General features: G+C 39.5%; 1 protein-coding gene across 3 annotated transcripts in view; it reads right to left on the reverse strand.

The window, feature by feature from the left end:
- LOC109886462 (prominin-1-A) overlaps nt 1-12,842 on the reverse strand; it is a 51,775-nt gene that overhangs the window by 21,328 nt on the left and 17,605 nt on the right. For all 3 annotated transcript variants that reach the window (XM_031815994.1, XM_031815993.1, XM_031815995.1), the window contains exons 8-15: nt 7,828-7,851; nt 7,107-7,324; nt 4,634-4,708; nt 3,793-3,856; nt 3,675-3,683; nt 2,845-3,004; nt 1,030-1,182; nt 425-548 (exon numbers count right to left, since the gene is read on the reverse strand). In XM_031815994.1, the coding sequence (XP_031671854.1) occupies nt 425-548; nt 1,030-1,182; nt 2,845-3,004; nt 3,675-3,683; nt 3,793-3,856; nt 4,634-4,708; nt 7,107-7,324; nt 7,828-7,851 (827 nt within the window). The remainder of the gene's footprint in view (nt 1-424; nt 549-1,029; nt 1,183-2,844; nt 3,005-3,674; nt 3,684-3,792; nt 3,857-4,633; nt 4,709-7,106; nt 7,325-7,827; nt 7,852-12,842) is intronic.

The following is a 12,842-nucleotide window of genomic DNA, read 5'->3' on the forward strand; positions in this document are numbered from 1 at the left end:
AGAGGGAGGGGAGAGGGTGAGAGAGGGGGGGAGAGGGTGAGAGAGGATGAGAGAGAGGGGGGAGAGGGTGAGAGAGAGGAGGGAGAGGGTGAGAGAGAAGGGGGAGAGAGTGAGAGAGGGTGAGAGAGGGAGGTCAGAGGGTGAGAGAGGGAGGAGGAGAGGGTGAGAGAGGGAGGTCAGAGGGTGAGAGAGGGAGGAGGAGAGGGTGAGAGAGGGAGGAGGAGAGGGTGAGAGAGGGAGGTCAGAGGGTGAGAGAGGGAGGAGGAGAGGGTGAGAGAGGGAGGAGGAGAGGGTGAGAGAGGGAGGTCAGAGGGTGAGAGAGGGAGGTCAGAGGGTGAGAGAGGGAGGAGAGAGGGTGAGAGAGGGAGGAGGAGAGGGTGAGAGAGGGAGGGGAGAGGGGGAGAGAAAGGGGGAAGGTGTGTACCTTGAACAGTTGTCTGTTAGCAAGCGGTTCACAGAACAGCTTCTCAATGTTGCCCCCGACAACAAACCCTGCTGATACCAGCCCCATCAATACCCAGGCAAAGATGAAGCTGAACCCTACACCTCTGAGATGAAGAGGAGAGAGACAGTGAGAGACAGTGAGAGAGACAGAGAGGATCGAGAGACAGACCGACAGACCGACAGATAGACAGACAGAGCCAGAGAGAGAGAGAGGGACATATATATATAGAGAGAGACAAAGAGAGAGACAGAGAGAGACAGAGACAGAGAGACATATATATATATATATATAGAGAGAGAGAGAGACAAAGCCCTTGAATTGAATTGAATTGAGAGAGAGAGAGAGAGAGAGAGACAGAGAGACAGAGAGAGAGAGAGAGAGAGAGAGAGAGACAGAGAGAGACAGAGAGAGACAGAGAGAGAGACAGACAGAGACAGAGAGAGACAGACAGTGAGAGAGACAGAGAGACAGAGACAGACAGAGACAGAGACAGAGAGAGACAGAGACAGAGAGAGACAGAGACAGACAGAGAGAGACAAGTGTGATATTATGGATGCTGCCAGGATATTGTCATGGTTACTCACGCCATTAGCAGGTTGCCTCCGGTGTTTGATAGGCAGCCGCGGGTGGTGGGCGTGGCCTGTTTGTCGTAGCCACACGTTCCACACAACAGACCCAGGAAGTTAAAGGTCAAAACCAGAACCACTGAACACAGGACGGCCACACAGCCTATCCACCTGTAATAAACACTGTTATATACATCACCGAACACAGCACAGACCTGTAGAAGTCCATCTAACCACACAGACCTGTAGAAGTCCATCTAAACACACAGACCTGTAGAAGTCCATCTAAACACACAGACCTGTAGAAGTCCATCTAATCACACAGACCTGTAGAAGTCCATCTAAACACACAGACCTGTAGAAGTCCATCTAACCACACAGACCTGTAGAAGTCCATCTAAACACACAGACCTGTAGAAGTCCATCTAAACACACAGCCCTGTAGAAGTCCATCTAACCACACAGACCTGTAGAAGTCCATCTAAACACACAGACCTGTAGAAGTCCATCTAAACACACAGACCTGTAGAAGTCCATCTAAACACACAGACCTGTAGAAGTCCATCTAAACACACAGACCTGTAGAAGTCCATCTAAACACACAGACCTGTAGAAGTCCATCTAACCACACAGACCTGTAGAAGTCCATCTAAACACACAGACCTGTAGAAGTCCATCTAAACACACAGCCCTGTAGAAGTCCATCTAACCACACAGACCTGTAGAAGTCCATCTGTATTAAACACACAGACCTGTAGAAGTCCATCTGTATTAAACACACAGACCTGTAGAAGTCCATCTAATCACACAGACCTGTAGAAGTCCATCTAAACACACAGACCTGTAGAAGTCCATCTAATCACACAGACCTGTAGAAGTCCATCTGTATTAAACACACAGACCTGTAGAAGTCCATCTAACCACACAGACCTGTAGAAGTCCATCTAATCACACAGACCTGTAGAAGTCCATCTAATCACACAGACCTGTAGAAGTCCATCTGTATTAAACACACAGACCTGTAGAAGTCCATCTAACCACACAGACCTGTAGAAGTCCATCTAATCACACAGACCTGTAGAAGTCCATCTAAACACACAGACCTGTAGAAGTCCATCTAATCACACAGACCTGTAGAAGTCCATCTGTATTAATCACACAGACCTGTAGAAGTCCATCTGTATTAAACACACAGACCTGTAGAAGTCCATCTGTATTAAACACACAGACCTGTAGAAGTCCATCTAATCACACAGACCTGTAGAAGTCCATCTGTATTAATCACACAGACCTGTAGAAGTCCATCTGTATTAAACACACAGACCTGTAGAAGTCCATCTAACCGCACAGACCTGTAGAAGTCCATCTAACCACACAGACCTGTAGAAGTCCATCTCAACACACAGACCTGTAGAAGTCCATCTAAACACACAGACCTGTAGAAGTCCATCTAACCACACAGACCTGTAGAAGTCCATCTAACCACACAGACCTGTAGAAGTCCATCTAAACACACAGACCTGTAGAAGTCCATCTAACCACACAGACCTGTAGAAGTCCATCTAAACACACAGCCCTGTAGAAGTCCATCTAATCACACAGACCTATAGAAGTCCATCTAAACACACAGACCTGTAGAAGTCCATCTAACCACACAGACCTGTAGAAGTCCATCTAACCACACAGACCTGTAAGAGTCCATCTAAACACACAGACCTGTAGAAGTCCATCTAACCACACAGACCTGTAGAAGTCCATCTAAACACACAGACCTGTAGAAATGCATCTGTATTAAACACACAGACCTGTAGAAGTCCATCTAACCACACAGACCTGTAGAAGTCCAGCTGGTCTATCTGAGGGTAGTAGGCCTCCATGTTCTTCTGGCCCTGACTCAGGAAGATGGTGAAGTTGGCCAGAGATGCTTCCACTGGGAACATCTTAGAGAAACCTATAATCTCTACTCCTATTTTATCCAGCATGGCCTTCACTCCTAGACAGAGGAGAGGAGAGGTTAGAGAGGAGAGGAGAGGAGAGGAGAGGAGAGGAGAGGAGAGGAGAGGAGAGGAGAGGAGAGGAGAGGAGAGGAGAGGAGAGGAGAGGAGAGGAGAGGAGAGGAGAGGAGATGGGGGGGTAGAAGAGGAGAGGAGAGGAGAAAGGAGAGGAGAGGTGGGGGTAGAAAAGGAGTTGAGAGGGTAGGAGAGGAGAGGAGAGGAGAGGAGAGGAGAGGAGAGGAGAGGAGAGGAGAGGAGAGGAGAGGAGAGGAGAGGAGAGGAGAGGGTAGAAGAGGAGAGGAGGAGGTTGGAGAGGAGGAGGTTGGAGAGGAGAGAGAGAGAGAGAGAGAGAGAGAGAGAGAGAGAGAGAGAGAGAGAGAGAGAGAGAGAGAGAGAGAGAGAGACAGACAGACAGACAGACAGACAGACAGACAGACAGACAGACAGACAGACAGACAGACAGACAGACAGACAGACAGACAGACAGACAGACAGACAGACAGACAGACAGACAGACAGACAGACAGACAGACAGACAGACAGACAGACAGACAGACAGACAGACAGACAGACAGACAGACAGACAGACAGACAGACAGACAGACAGACAGACAGACAGACAGACAGACAGACAGACAGACAGACAGACAGACAGACAGACAGACTTACTAGGCAGAGCTGTAGTGTAGAGGAGAAGGTTTCCCACAAACGCAGCGCAGGATGGAGAAGAGATGATGATGATGATGACCAAACACAACACACACACACACACACACACACAGCGTACCTGCTACTACATTCTTAGTCTGCTGTTGGACCAGTCTGGGGGTGTCATTGAAGGATGAATAACCCTGAAGAGGATAGGAGATGAGGGGAGAGAAGGAGAGGAGGGGAGAGAAGGAGAGGAGAGGATAGAGGAGGGGAGAGAAGGAGAGGAGAGGAGAGAGGAAGGGAGAGAAGGAGAGGAGAGGATAGAGGAGGGGAGAGAAGGAGAGGAGAGAGGAGGGGAGAGAAGGAGAGGATGGAGAGGAGAGGAGAAAGGAGAGAAGAGATGAGAGGTTGGAGAGGAGAGAGAATAGGATAGAAAATCTTTAGATAATATGATACATTATCCAACCTGACACACGGCAGTGCATTGCTCAGGGGCAGAGAGGCTGTAGGGGGGATGTGATACATTATCCAACCTGACATACAGCAGTGCATTGCTCAGGGGCAGAGAGGCTGTAGGGGGGATGTGATACATTATCCAACCTGACACACAGCAGTGCATTGCTCAGGGGCAGAGCAGCTGTAGGGGGGATGTGATACATTATCCAACCTGACACACAGCAGTGCATTGCTCAGGGGCAGAGCAGCTGTAGGGGGGATGTGATACATTATCCAACCTGACACACAGCAGTGCATTGCTCAGGGGCAGAGCAGCTGTAGGGGGGATGTGATACATTATCCAACCTGACACACAGCAGTGCATTGCTCAGGGGCAGAGCAGCTGGAGGGGGATATGATACATTGCAACCCTCCATTTACCAGTCAGTGAGACCTGGGAATCAAACCGACAACCCCGTGGTTACTGCCCCCACCCCCACAGCCTACAGATATAGGATGAGATGGAGAGAGCAGAATGGTACCTTCTGTAAAATGTTGCTGAGGTCTGTCTTCAGGACAATCTCTAAACTGGCCAACTGGGGACTGACGTCTGGTAACTAGAGAGAGAGGGGATGGAGAGAAAGAGAGAGAGAAAGACAGAGAGAGAGAGAGAGAGAGAGAAAGACAGAGAGAAAGACAGAGCAAGAGAGAGAGAGAGAGAGAGAGAGGGAGAGAGAGAGAGAGAGAGAAAGACAGAGAAAGACAGAGAGAGAGACAGAGAGAGAAAGACAGAGAGAGAGAGAGAGAGAGAGAAAGACAGAGCAAGAGAGAGAGAGAGAGAGAGGAGAGAGAGAGAGAGAGATGGATGGATGGATGGATAGATGGATGGAGAGATAAACAAAAGATAATTACTTGACACATTAGAAAGAATTAACAAAAAAACTGAGCAAACTAGAATGCTATTTGTCCCTAAACAGAGAGTACACAGTGGCAGAATACCTGACCACTGTGACTGACCCAAAATTAAGGAAAGCTTTGACTATGTACAGCATAGCCATGCTATTGAGAAAGGCCGCTGCAGGCAGACCTGGCTCTCAAGAGAAGAGAGGCTGTGCTCACTGCCCACAAAATGAGGTGGAAACTGAGCTGTTATTTCCCCTTTTGTAACTTAACTATTTGCACATCGTTACAACACTGTATGTAGACATAAAATGACATTTGAAATGTCTTTATTCTTTTGGAGATTTTGTGAGTGTAATGTTTACTGTTCATTTCATTTTTGTTTATTATCTTCACTTGCTTTGGCAATGTTCACATATGTTTCCTATGTTTCCTATGTTTCCTATGTTCCTATGTTTCCTATGTTTCCTATGTTTCCTATGTTTCCTATGTTTCCTATGTTTCCTATGTTTCATATGTTTCCTATGTTTCCTATGTTTCCTATGTTTCCTATGTTTCCTATGTTTCCTATGTTTCCTATGTTTCATATGTTTCATATGTTTCCTATGTTTCCTATGTTTCCTATGTTTCATATGTTTCCTATGTTTCCTATGTTTCCTATGTTTCCTATGTTTCCTATGCCAATAATGACCTTACATTCAATTTGAGAGAGAATAAATAATTCAAGTACACCAAGGAAATATGTACATTGTTGCAAATTGAAATTGTAGCACATGTTTAGTGTTTAGCATGTTTAGTATGTTTAGTATTAGCATGTTTAATGTTTAGCATGTTTAGTATGTTTAGTATTTAGCATGTTTAGTATGTTTAGTATTTAGCATGTTTAGTGTTTAGCATGTTTAGTATGTTTAGTATGTTTAGTATGTTTAGTATTTAGCATGTTTAGCATGTTTAGTATTTAGCATGTTTAGTATTTAGCATGTTTAGTGTTTAGCATGTGTAGTATGTTTAGTATGTTTAGTATGTTTAATATTTAGCATGTTTTGTATGTTTAGTATTTAGCATGTTTAGTATTTAGCATGTTCAGTGTTTAGCATGTTTAGTGTTTAGTATGTTTAGTATTTAGCATGTTTAGTGTTTAGCATGTTTAGTATTTGGCATGTTTAGTGTTTAGCATGTGTAGTATGTTTAGTATTTAGCATGTTCAGTGTTTAGCATGTCTAGTGTTTAGTGTTTAGCATGTTTAATGTTTAGCATGTTTAGTGTTTAGCATGTTTAATGTTTAGCATGTTTAGGGTTTTGCATGTTTAGTGTTTAGCATGTTTAGGGTTTTGCATGTTTAGTGTTTAGCATGTTTAGCATGTTTAGTGTTTAGCATGTTTAGTGTTTAGTATGTTTAGTATTTAGCATGTTTAGTGTTTAGCATGTTTAATGTTTAGCATGTTTAATGTTTCGCATGTTTAGTGTTTAGCATGTTTAGTATGTTTAGTATTTAGCATGTTTAGTGTTTAGCATGTTTAGTGTAATGCGGATGTTGTAGCAGGTGTGTACGTACCCCAGAGAAGTTGCTGTTGATTCCCAGCTGTGGAAGTGTAATGTGGATGTTGTAGCAGGTGTATACGTACCCCAGAGAAGTTGCTGTTGATTCCCAGCTGTGGGAGTGTAATGCGGATGTTGTAGCAGGTGTGTACGTACCCCAGAGAAGTTGCTGTTGATTCCCAGCTGTGGGAGTGTAATGCGGATGTTGTAGCAGGTGTTTACGTACCCCAGAGAAGTTGCTGTTGATTCCCAGCTGTGGGATTGTAATGTGGATGTTGTAGCAGGTGTGTACGTACCCCAGAGAAGTTGCTGTTGATTCCCAGCTGTGGGAGTGTAATCTGGATGTTGTAGCAGGTGTATACGTACCCCAGAGAAGTTGCTGTTGATTCCCAGCTGTGTAAGTGTAATGTGTATGTTGTAGCAGGTGTGTACGTACCCCAGAGAAGTTGCTGTTGATTCCCAGCTGTGGGAGTGTAATGCGGATGTTGTTGCAGGTGTGTATGTACCCCAGAGAAGTTGCTGTTGATTCCCAGGTGTGGGAGTGTAATGTGGATGTTGTAGCAGGTGTGTACGTACCCCAGAGAAGTTGCTGTTGATTCCCAGCTGTGGGAGTGTAATGCGGATGTTGTTGCAAGTGCGTGACACAGCTCCGTTAGTGCAGGCCGGATCAGACAGGGTGTTGGACAGGGAGGTCCGTTCATACGTCAGACGGAGCGCCAGACGAGACGTTCCCTCATGAAGAACATCCAACGAAGAACTAACACTCTCCAACGCCTCCTTAGACTCACGCAGAGCTACGGAGGACAGGGGGAGAGGAGAGGAGGGGGTAGAAGAGGAGAGGAGAAAGGAGAGGAGAGGAGCGGAGAGGAGAGGAGAGGAGGTCGTGTGAGGTGAGGGCATGACACACCACTGATCTAATACTGACACCACTGACTGGAGGTCAGTTCTCATCCTGACACCACTGACTGGAGGTCAGTTCTCATCCTGACACCACTGACTGGAGATCAGTTCTCTTCCTGACACCACTGACTGGAGGTCAGTTATCTTCCTGACACCACTGACTGGAGGTCAGTTCTCATCCCGACACCACTGACTGGAGGTCAGTTCTCATCCTGACACCACTGATTGGAGGTCAGTTCTCATCCTGACACCACTGACTGGAGGTCAGTTCTAACACTGACACCACTGACTGGAGGTCAGTTCTCATCCTGACACCACTGACTGGAGGTCAGTTCTAATACTGACACCACTAGCTACCAGTCTGAGAGGTTAAAAAACACTTCTATTATGGTGTTACCTTTAACGGCGTTCTCCACTTTGCCTTGGAAACAGAAGAACACAGAGACAGACGTCAACATGACAGAAGAACTAAGACAACGTGTTATAACTGTTGTAGCAGTAACGAGGTATTATAATGTTGTAGCAGTAACGAGGTATTATAATGTTGTAGCAGTAACAAGGTATTATAATGTTGTAGCAAGTAACGAGGTATTATAATGTTTGTAGCAGTAACAAGGTATTATAATGTTGTAGCAGTAACAAGGTATTATAATGTTATAATGTTGTAGCAGTAACAAGGTATTATAATGTTGTAGCAGTAACGAGGTATTATAATGTTGTAGCAGTAACAAGGTATTATAATGTTGTAGCAGTAACAAGGTATTATAATGTTGTAGCAGTAACGAGGTATTATAATGTTATATGTTGTAGCAGTAACGAGGTATTATAATGTTATAATGTTGTAGCAGTAACAAGGTATTATAATGTTGTAGCAGTAACAAGGTATTATAATGTTGTAGCAGTAACGAGGTATTATAATGTTGTAGCAGTAACAAGGTATTATAATGTTGTAGCAGTAACAAGGTATTATAATGTTGTAGCAGTAACGAGGTATTATAATGTTGTAGCAGTAACAAGGTATTATAATGTTGTAGCAGTAACAAGGTATTATAATGTTATAATGTTGTAGCAGTAACAAGGTATTATAATGTTGTAGCAGTAACGAGGTATTATAATGTTGTAGCAGTAACAAGGTGTTATAATGTTGTAGCAGTAACAAGGTATTATAATGTTGTAGCAGTAACGAGGTATTATAATGTTATAATGTTGTAGCAGTAACGAGGTATTATAATGTTATAATGTTGTAGCAGTAACAAGGTATTATAATGTTGTAGCAGTAACAAGGTATTATAATGTTGTAGCAGTAACAAGGTGTTATAATGTTGTAGCAGTAACAAGGTATTATAATGTTGTAGCAGTAACGAGGTATTATAATGTTATAATGTTGTAGCAGTAACAAGGTGTTATAATGTTGTAGCAGTAACAAGGTATTATAATGTTGTAGCAGTAACAAGGTATTATAATGTTGTAGCAGTAACGAGGTATTATAATGTTATAATGTTGTAGCAGTAACAAGGTATTATAATGTTGTAGCAGTAACAAGGTATTATAATGTTGTAGCAGTAACGAGGTATTATAATGTTATAATGTTGTAGCAGTAACAAGCTATTATAATGTTATAATGTTGTAGCAGTAACAAGGTATTATAATGTTGTAGCAGTAACGAGGTATTATAATGTTATAATGTTGTAGGCAGTAACGAGGTGTTATAATGTTGTAGCAGTAACAAGGTATTATAATGTTATAATGTTGTAGCAGTAACAAGGTATTATAATGTTATAATGTTGTAGCAGTAACAAGGTGTTATAATGTTGTAGCAGTAACAAGGTATTATAATGTTGTAGCAGTAACAAGGTATTATAATGTTATAATGTTGTAGCAGTAACAAGCTATTATAATGTTATAATGTTGTAGCAGTAACAAGCTATTATAATGTTATAATGTTGTAGCAGTAACGAGGTATTATAATGTTGTAGCAGTAACAAGGTATTATATATGTTGTAGCAGTAACAAGGTATTAAATGTTGTAGCAGTAACAAGGTATTATAATGTTGTAGCAGTAACAAGGTATTATAATGTTGTAGCAGTAACAAGGTATTATAATGTTGTAGCAGTAGCTACTACGAGGTATTATAATGTTGTAGCAGTAACAAGGTATTATAATGTTATAATGTTGTAGCAGTAACAAGCTATTATAATGTTATAATGTTGTAGCAGTAACAAGGTATTATAATGTTGTAGCAGTAACAAGGTATTATAATGTTGTAGCAGTAACGAGGTATTATAATGTTATAATGTTGTAGCAAGTAACAAGGTATTATAATGTTATAATGTTGTAGCAGTAACGAGGTATTATAATGTTGTAGCAGTAACAAGGTATTATAATGTTATAATGTTGTAGCAGTAACGAGGTATTATAATGTTATAATGTTGTAGCAGTAACGAGGTATTATAATGTTATAATGTTGTATCAGTAACGAGGTATTATATTGTTATAATGTTGTAGCAGTAACAAGGTATTATAATGTTATAATGTTGTAGCAGTAACAAGGTATTATAATGTTGTAGCAGTAACAAGGTATTATAATGTTATAATGTTGTAGCAGTAACGAGGTATTATAATGTTATAATGTTGTAGCAGTAACAAGGTATTATAATGTTGTAGCAGTAACAAGGTATTATAATGTTATAATGTTGTAGCAGTAACAAGGTATTATAATGTTATAATGTTGTAGCAGTAACAAGGTATTATAATGTGTAGCAGTAACAAGGTATTATAATGTTATAATGTTGTAGCAGTAACGAGGTATTATAATGTTATAATGTTATAGCAGTAACGAGGTATTATAATGTTATAGCAGTAACAAGGTATTATAATGTTGTAGCAGTAACAAGGTATTATAATGTTATAGCAGTAACAAGGTATTATAATGTTGTAGCAGTAACAAGGTATTATAATGTTATAATGTTGTAGCAGTAACAAGGTATTATAATGTTGTAGCAGTAACAAGGTATTATAATGTTGTAGCAGTAACGAGGTATTATAATGTTGTAGCAGTAACAAGGTATTATAATGTTGTAGCAGTAACAAGGTATTATAATGTTATAATGTTGTAGCAGTAACAAGGTATTATAATGTTGTAGCAGTAACAAGGTATTATAATGTTATAATGTTGTAGCAGTAACAAGCTATTATAATGTTATAATGTTGTAGCAGTAACAAGGTATTATAATGTTGTAGCAGTAACAAGGTGTTATAATGTTGTAGCAGTAACGAGGTATTATAATGTTGTAGCAGTAACAAGCTATTATAATGTTGTAGCAGTAACGAGGTATTATAATGTTATAATGTTGTAGCAGTAACAAGGTGTTATAATGTTGTAGCAGTAACAAGGTATTATAATGTTATAATGTTGTAGCAGTAACAAGGTATTATAATGTTATAATGTTGTAGCAGTAACAAGGTATTATAATGTTGTAGCAGTAACAAGGTATTATAATGTTATAATGTTGTAGCAGTAACGAGGTATTATAATGTTATAATGTTATAGCAGTAACGAGGTATTATAATGTTATAGCAGTAACAAGGTATTATAATGTTGTAGCAGTAACAAGGTATTATAATGTTATAGCAGTAACAAGGTATTATAATGTTGTAGCAGTAACAAGGTATTATAATGTTATAATGTTGTAGCAGTAACAAGGTATTATAATGTTGTAGCAGTAACAAGGTATTATAATGTTGTAGCAGTAACGAGGTATTATAATGTTGTAGCAGTAACAAGGTATTATAATGTTGTAGCAGTAACAAGGTATTATAATGTTATAATGTTGTAGCAGTAACAAGGTATTATAATGTTGTAGCAGTAACAAGGTATTATAATGTTGTAGCAGTAACAAGGTATTATAATGTTATAATGTTGTAGCAGTAACAAGCTATTATAATGTTGTAGCAGTAACGAGGTATTATAATGTTATAATGTTGTAGCAGTAACAAGGTGTTATAATGTTGTAGCAGTAACAAGGTATTATAATGTTATAATGTTGTAGCAGTAACAAGGTATTATAATGTTATAATGTTGTAGCAGTAACAAGGTATTATAATGTTGTAGCAGTAACAAGGTATTATAATGTTGTAGCAGTAACAAGGTATTATAATGTTATAATGTTATAGCAGTAACAAGGTATTATAATGTTGTAGCAGTAACAAGGTATTATAATGTTGTAGCAGTAACAAGGTATTATAATGTTATAATGTTGTAGCAGTAACGAGGTATTATAATGTTATAATGTTGTAGCAGTAACAAGCTATTATAATGTTATAATGTTGTAGCAGTAACGAGGTATTATAATGTTGTAGCAGTAACGAGGTATTATAATGTTGTAGCAGTAACAAGGTATTATAATGTTGTAGCAGTAACGAGGTATTATAATGTTATAATGTTGTAGCAGTAACAAGGTATTATAATGTTGTAGCAGTAACGAGGTATTATAATGTTGTAGCAGTAACGAGGTATTATAATGTTGTAGCAGTAACAAGGTATTATAATGTTGTAGCAGTAACGAGGTATTATAATGTTATAATGTTGTAGCAGTAACAAGGTATTATAATGTTGTAGCAGTAACGAGGTATTATAATGTTGTAGCAGTAACAAGGTATTATAATGTTGTAGCAGTAACAAGGTATTATAATGTTGTAGCAGTAACGAGGTATTATAATGTTATAATGTTGTAGCAGTAACAAGGTATTATAATGTTGTAGCAGTAACAAGGTATTATAATGTTGTAGCAGTAACAAGGTATTATAATGTTGTAGCAGTAACAAGCTATTATAATGTTATAATGTTGTAGCAGTAACAAGGTATTATAATGTTGTAGCAGTAACAAGGTATTATAATGTTGTAGCAGTAACAAGGTATTATAATGTTGTAGCAGTAACAAGGTATTATAATGTTATAATGTTATAGCAGTAACAGGTATTATAATGTTGTAGCAGTAACAAGGTATTATAATGTTGTAGCAGTAACAAGGTATTATAATGTTGTAGCAGTAACAAGGTATTATAATGTTATAATGTTGTAGCAGTAACAAGGTATTATAATGTTGTAATGTTGTAGCAGTAACGAGGTATTATAATGTTATAGCAGTAACAAGGTATTATAATGTTGTAGCAGTAACAAGGTATTATAATGTTGTAGCAGTAACAAGGTATTATAATGTTGTAGCAGTAACAAGGTATTATAATGTTGTAGCAGTAACGAGGTATTATAATGTTGTAGCAGTAACGAGGTATTATAATGTTGTAGCAGTAACAAGGTATTATAATGTTGTAGCAGTAACAAGGTATTATAATGTTGTAGCAGTAACAAGCTATTATAATGTTATAATGTTGTAGCAGTAACAAGGTATTAT

This window comes from Oncorhynchus kisutch, unplaced genomic scaffold (genome assembly GCF_002021735.2).
Source record: "Oncorhynchus kisutch isolate 150728-3 unplaced genomic scaffold, Okis_V2 scaffold721, whole genome shotgun sequence".
In the NCBI taxonomy this organism is placed as follows: Eukaryota; Metazoa; Chordata; class Actinopteri; order Salmoniformes; family Salmonidae; genus Oncorhynchus; species Oncorhynchus kisutch.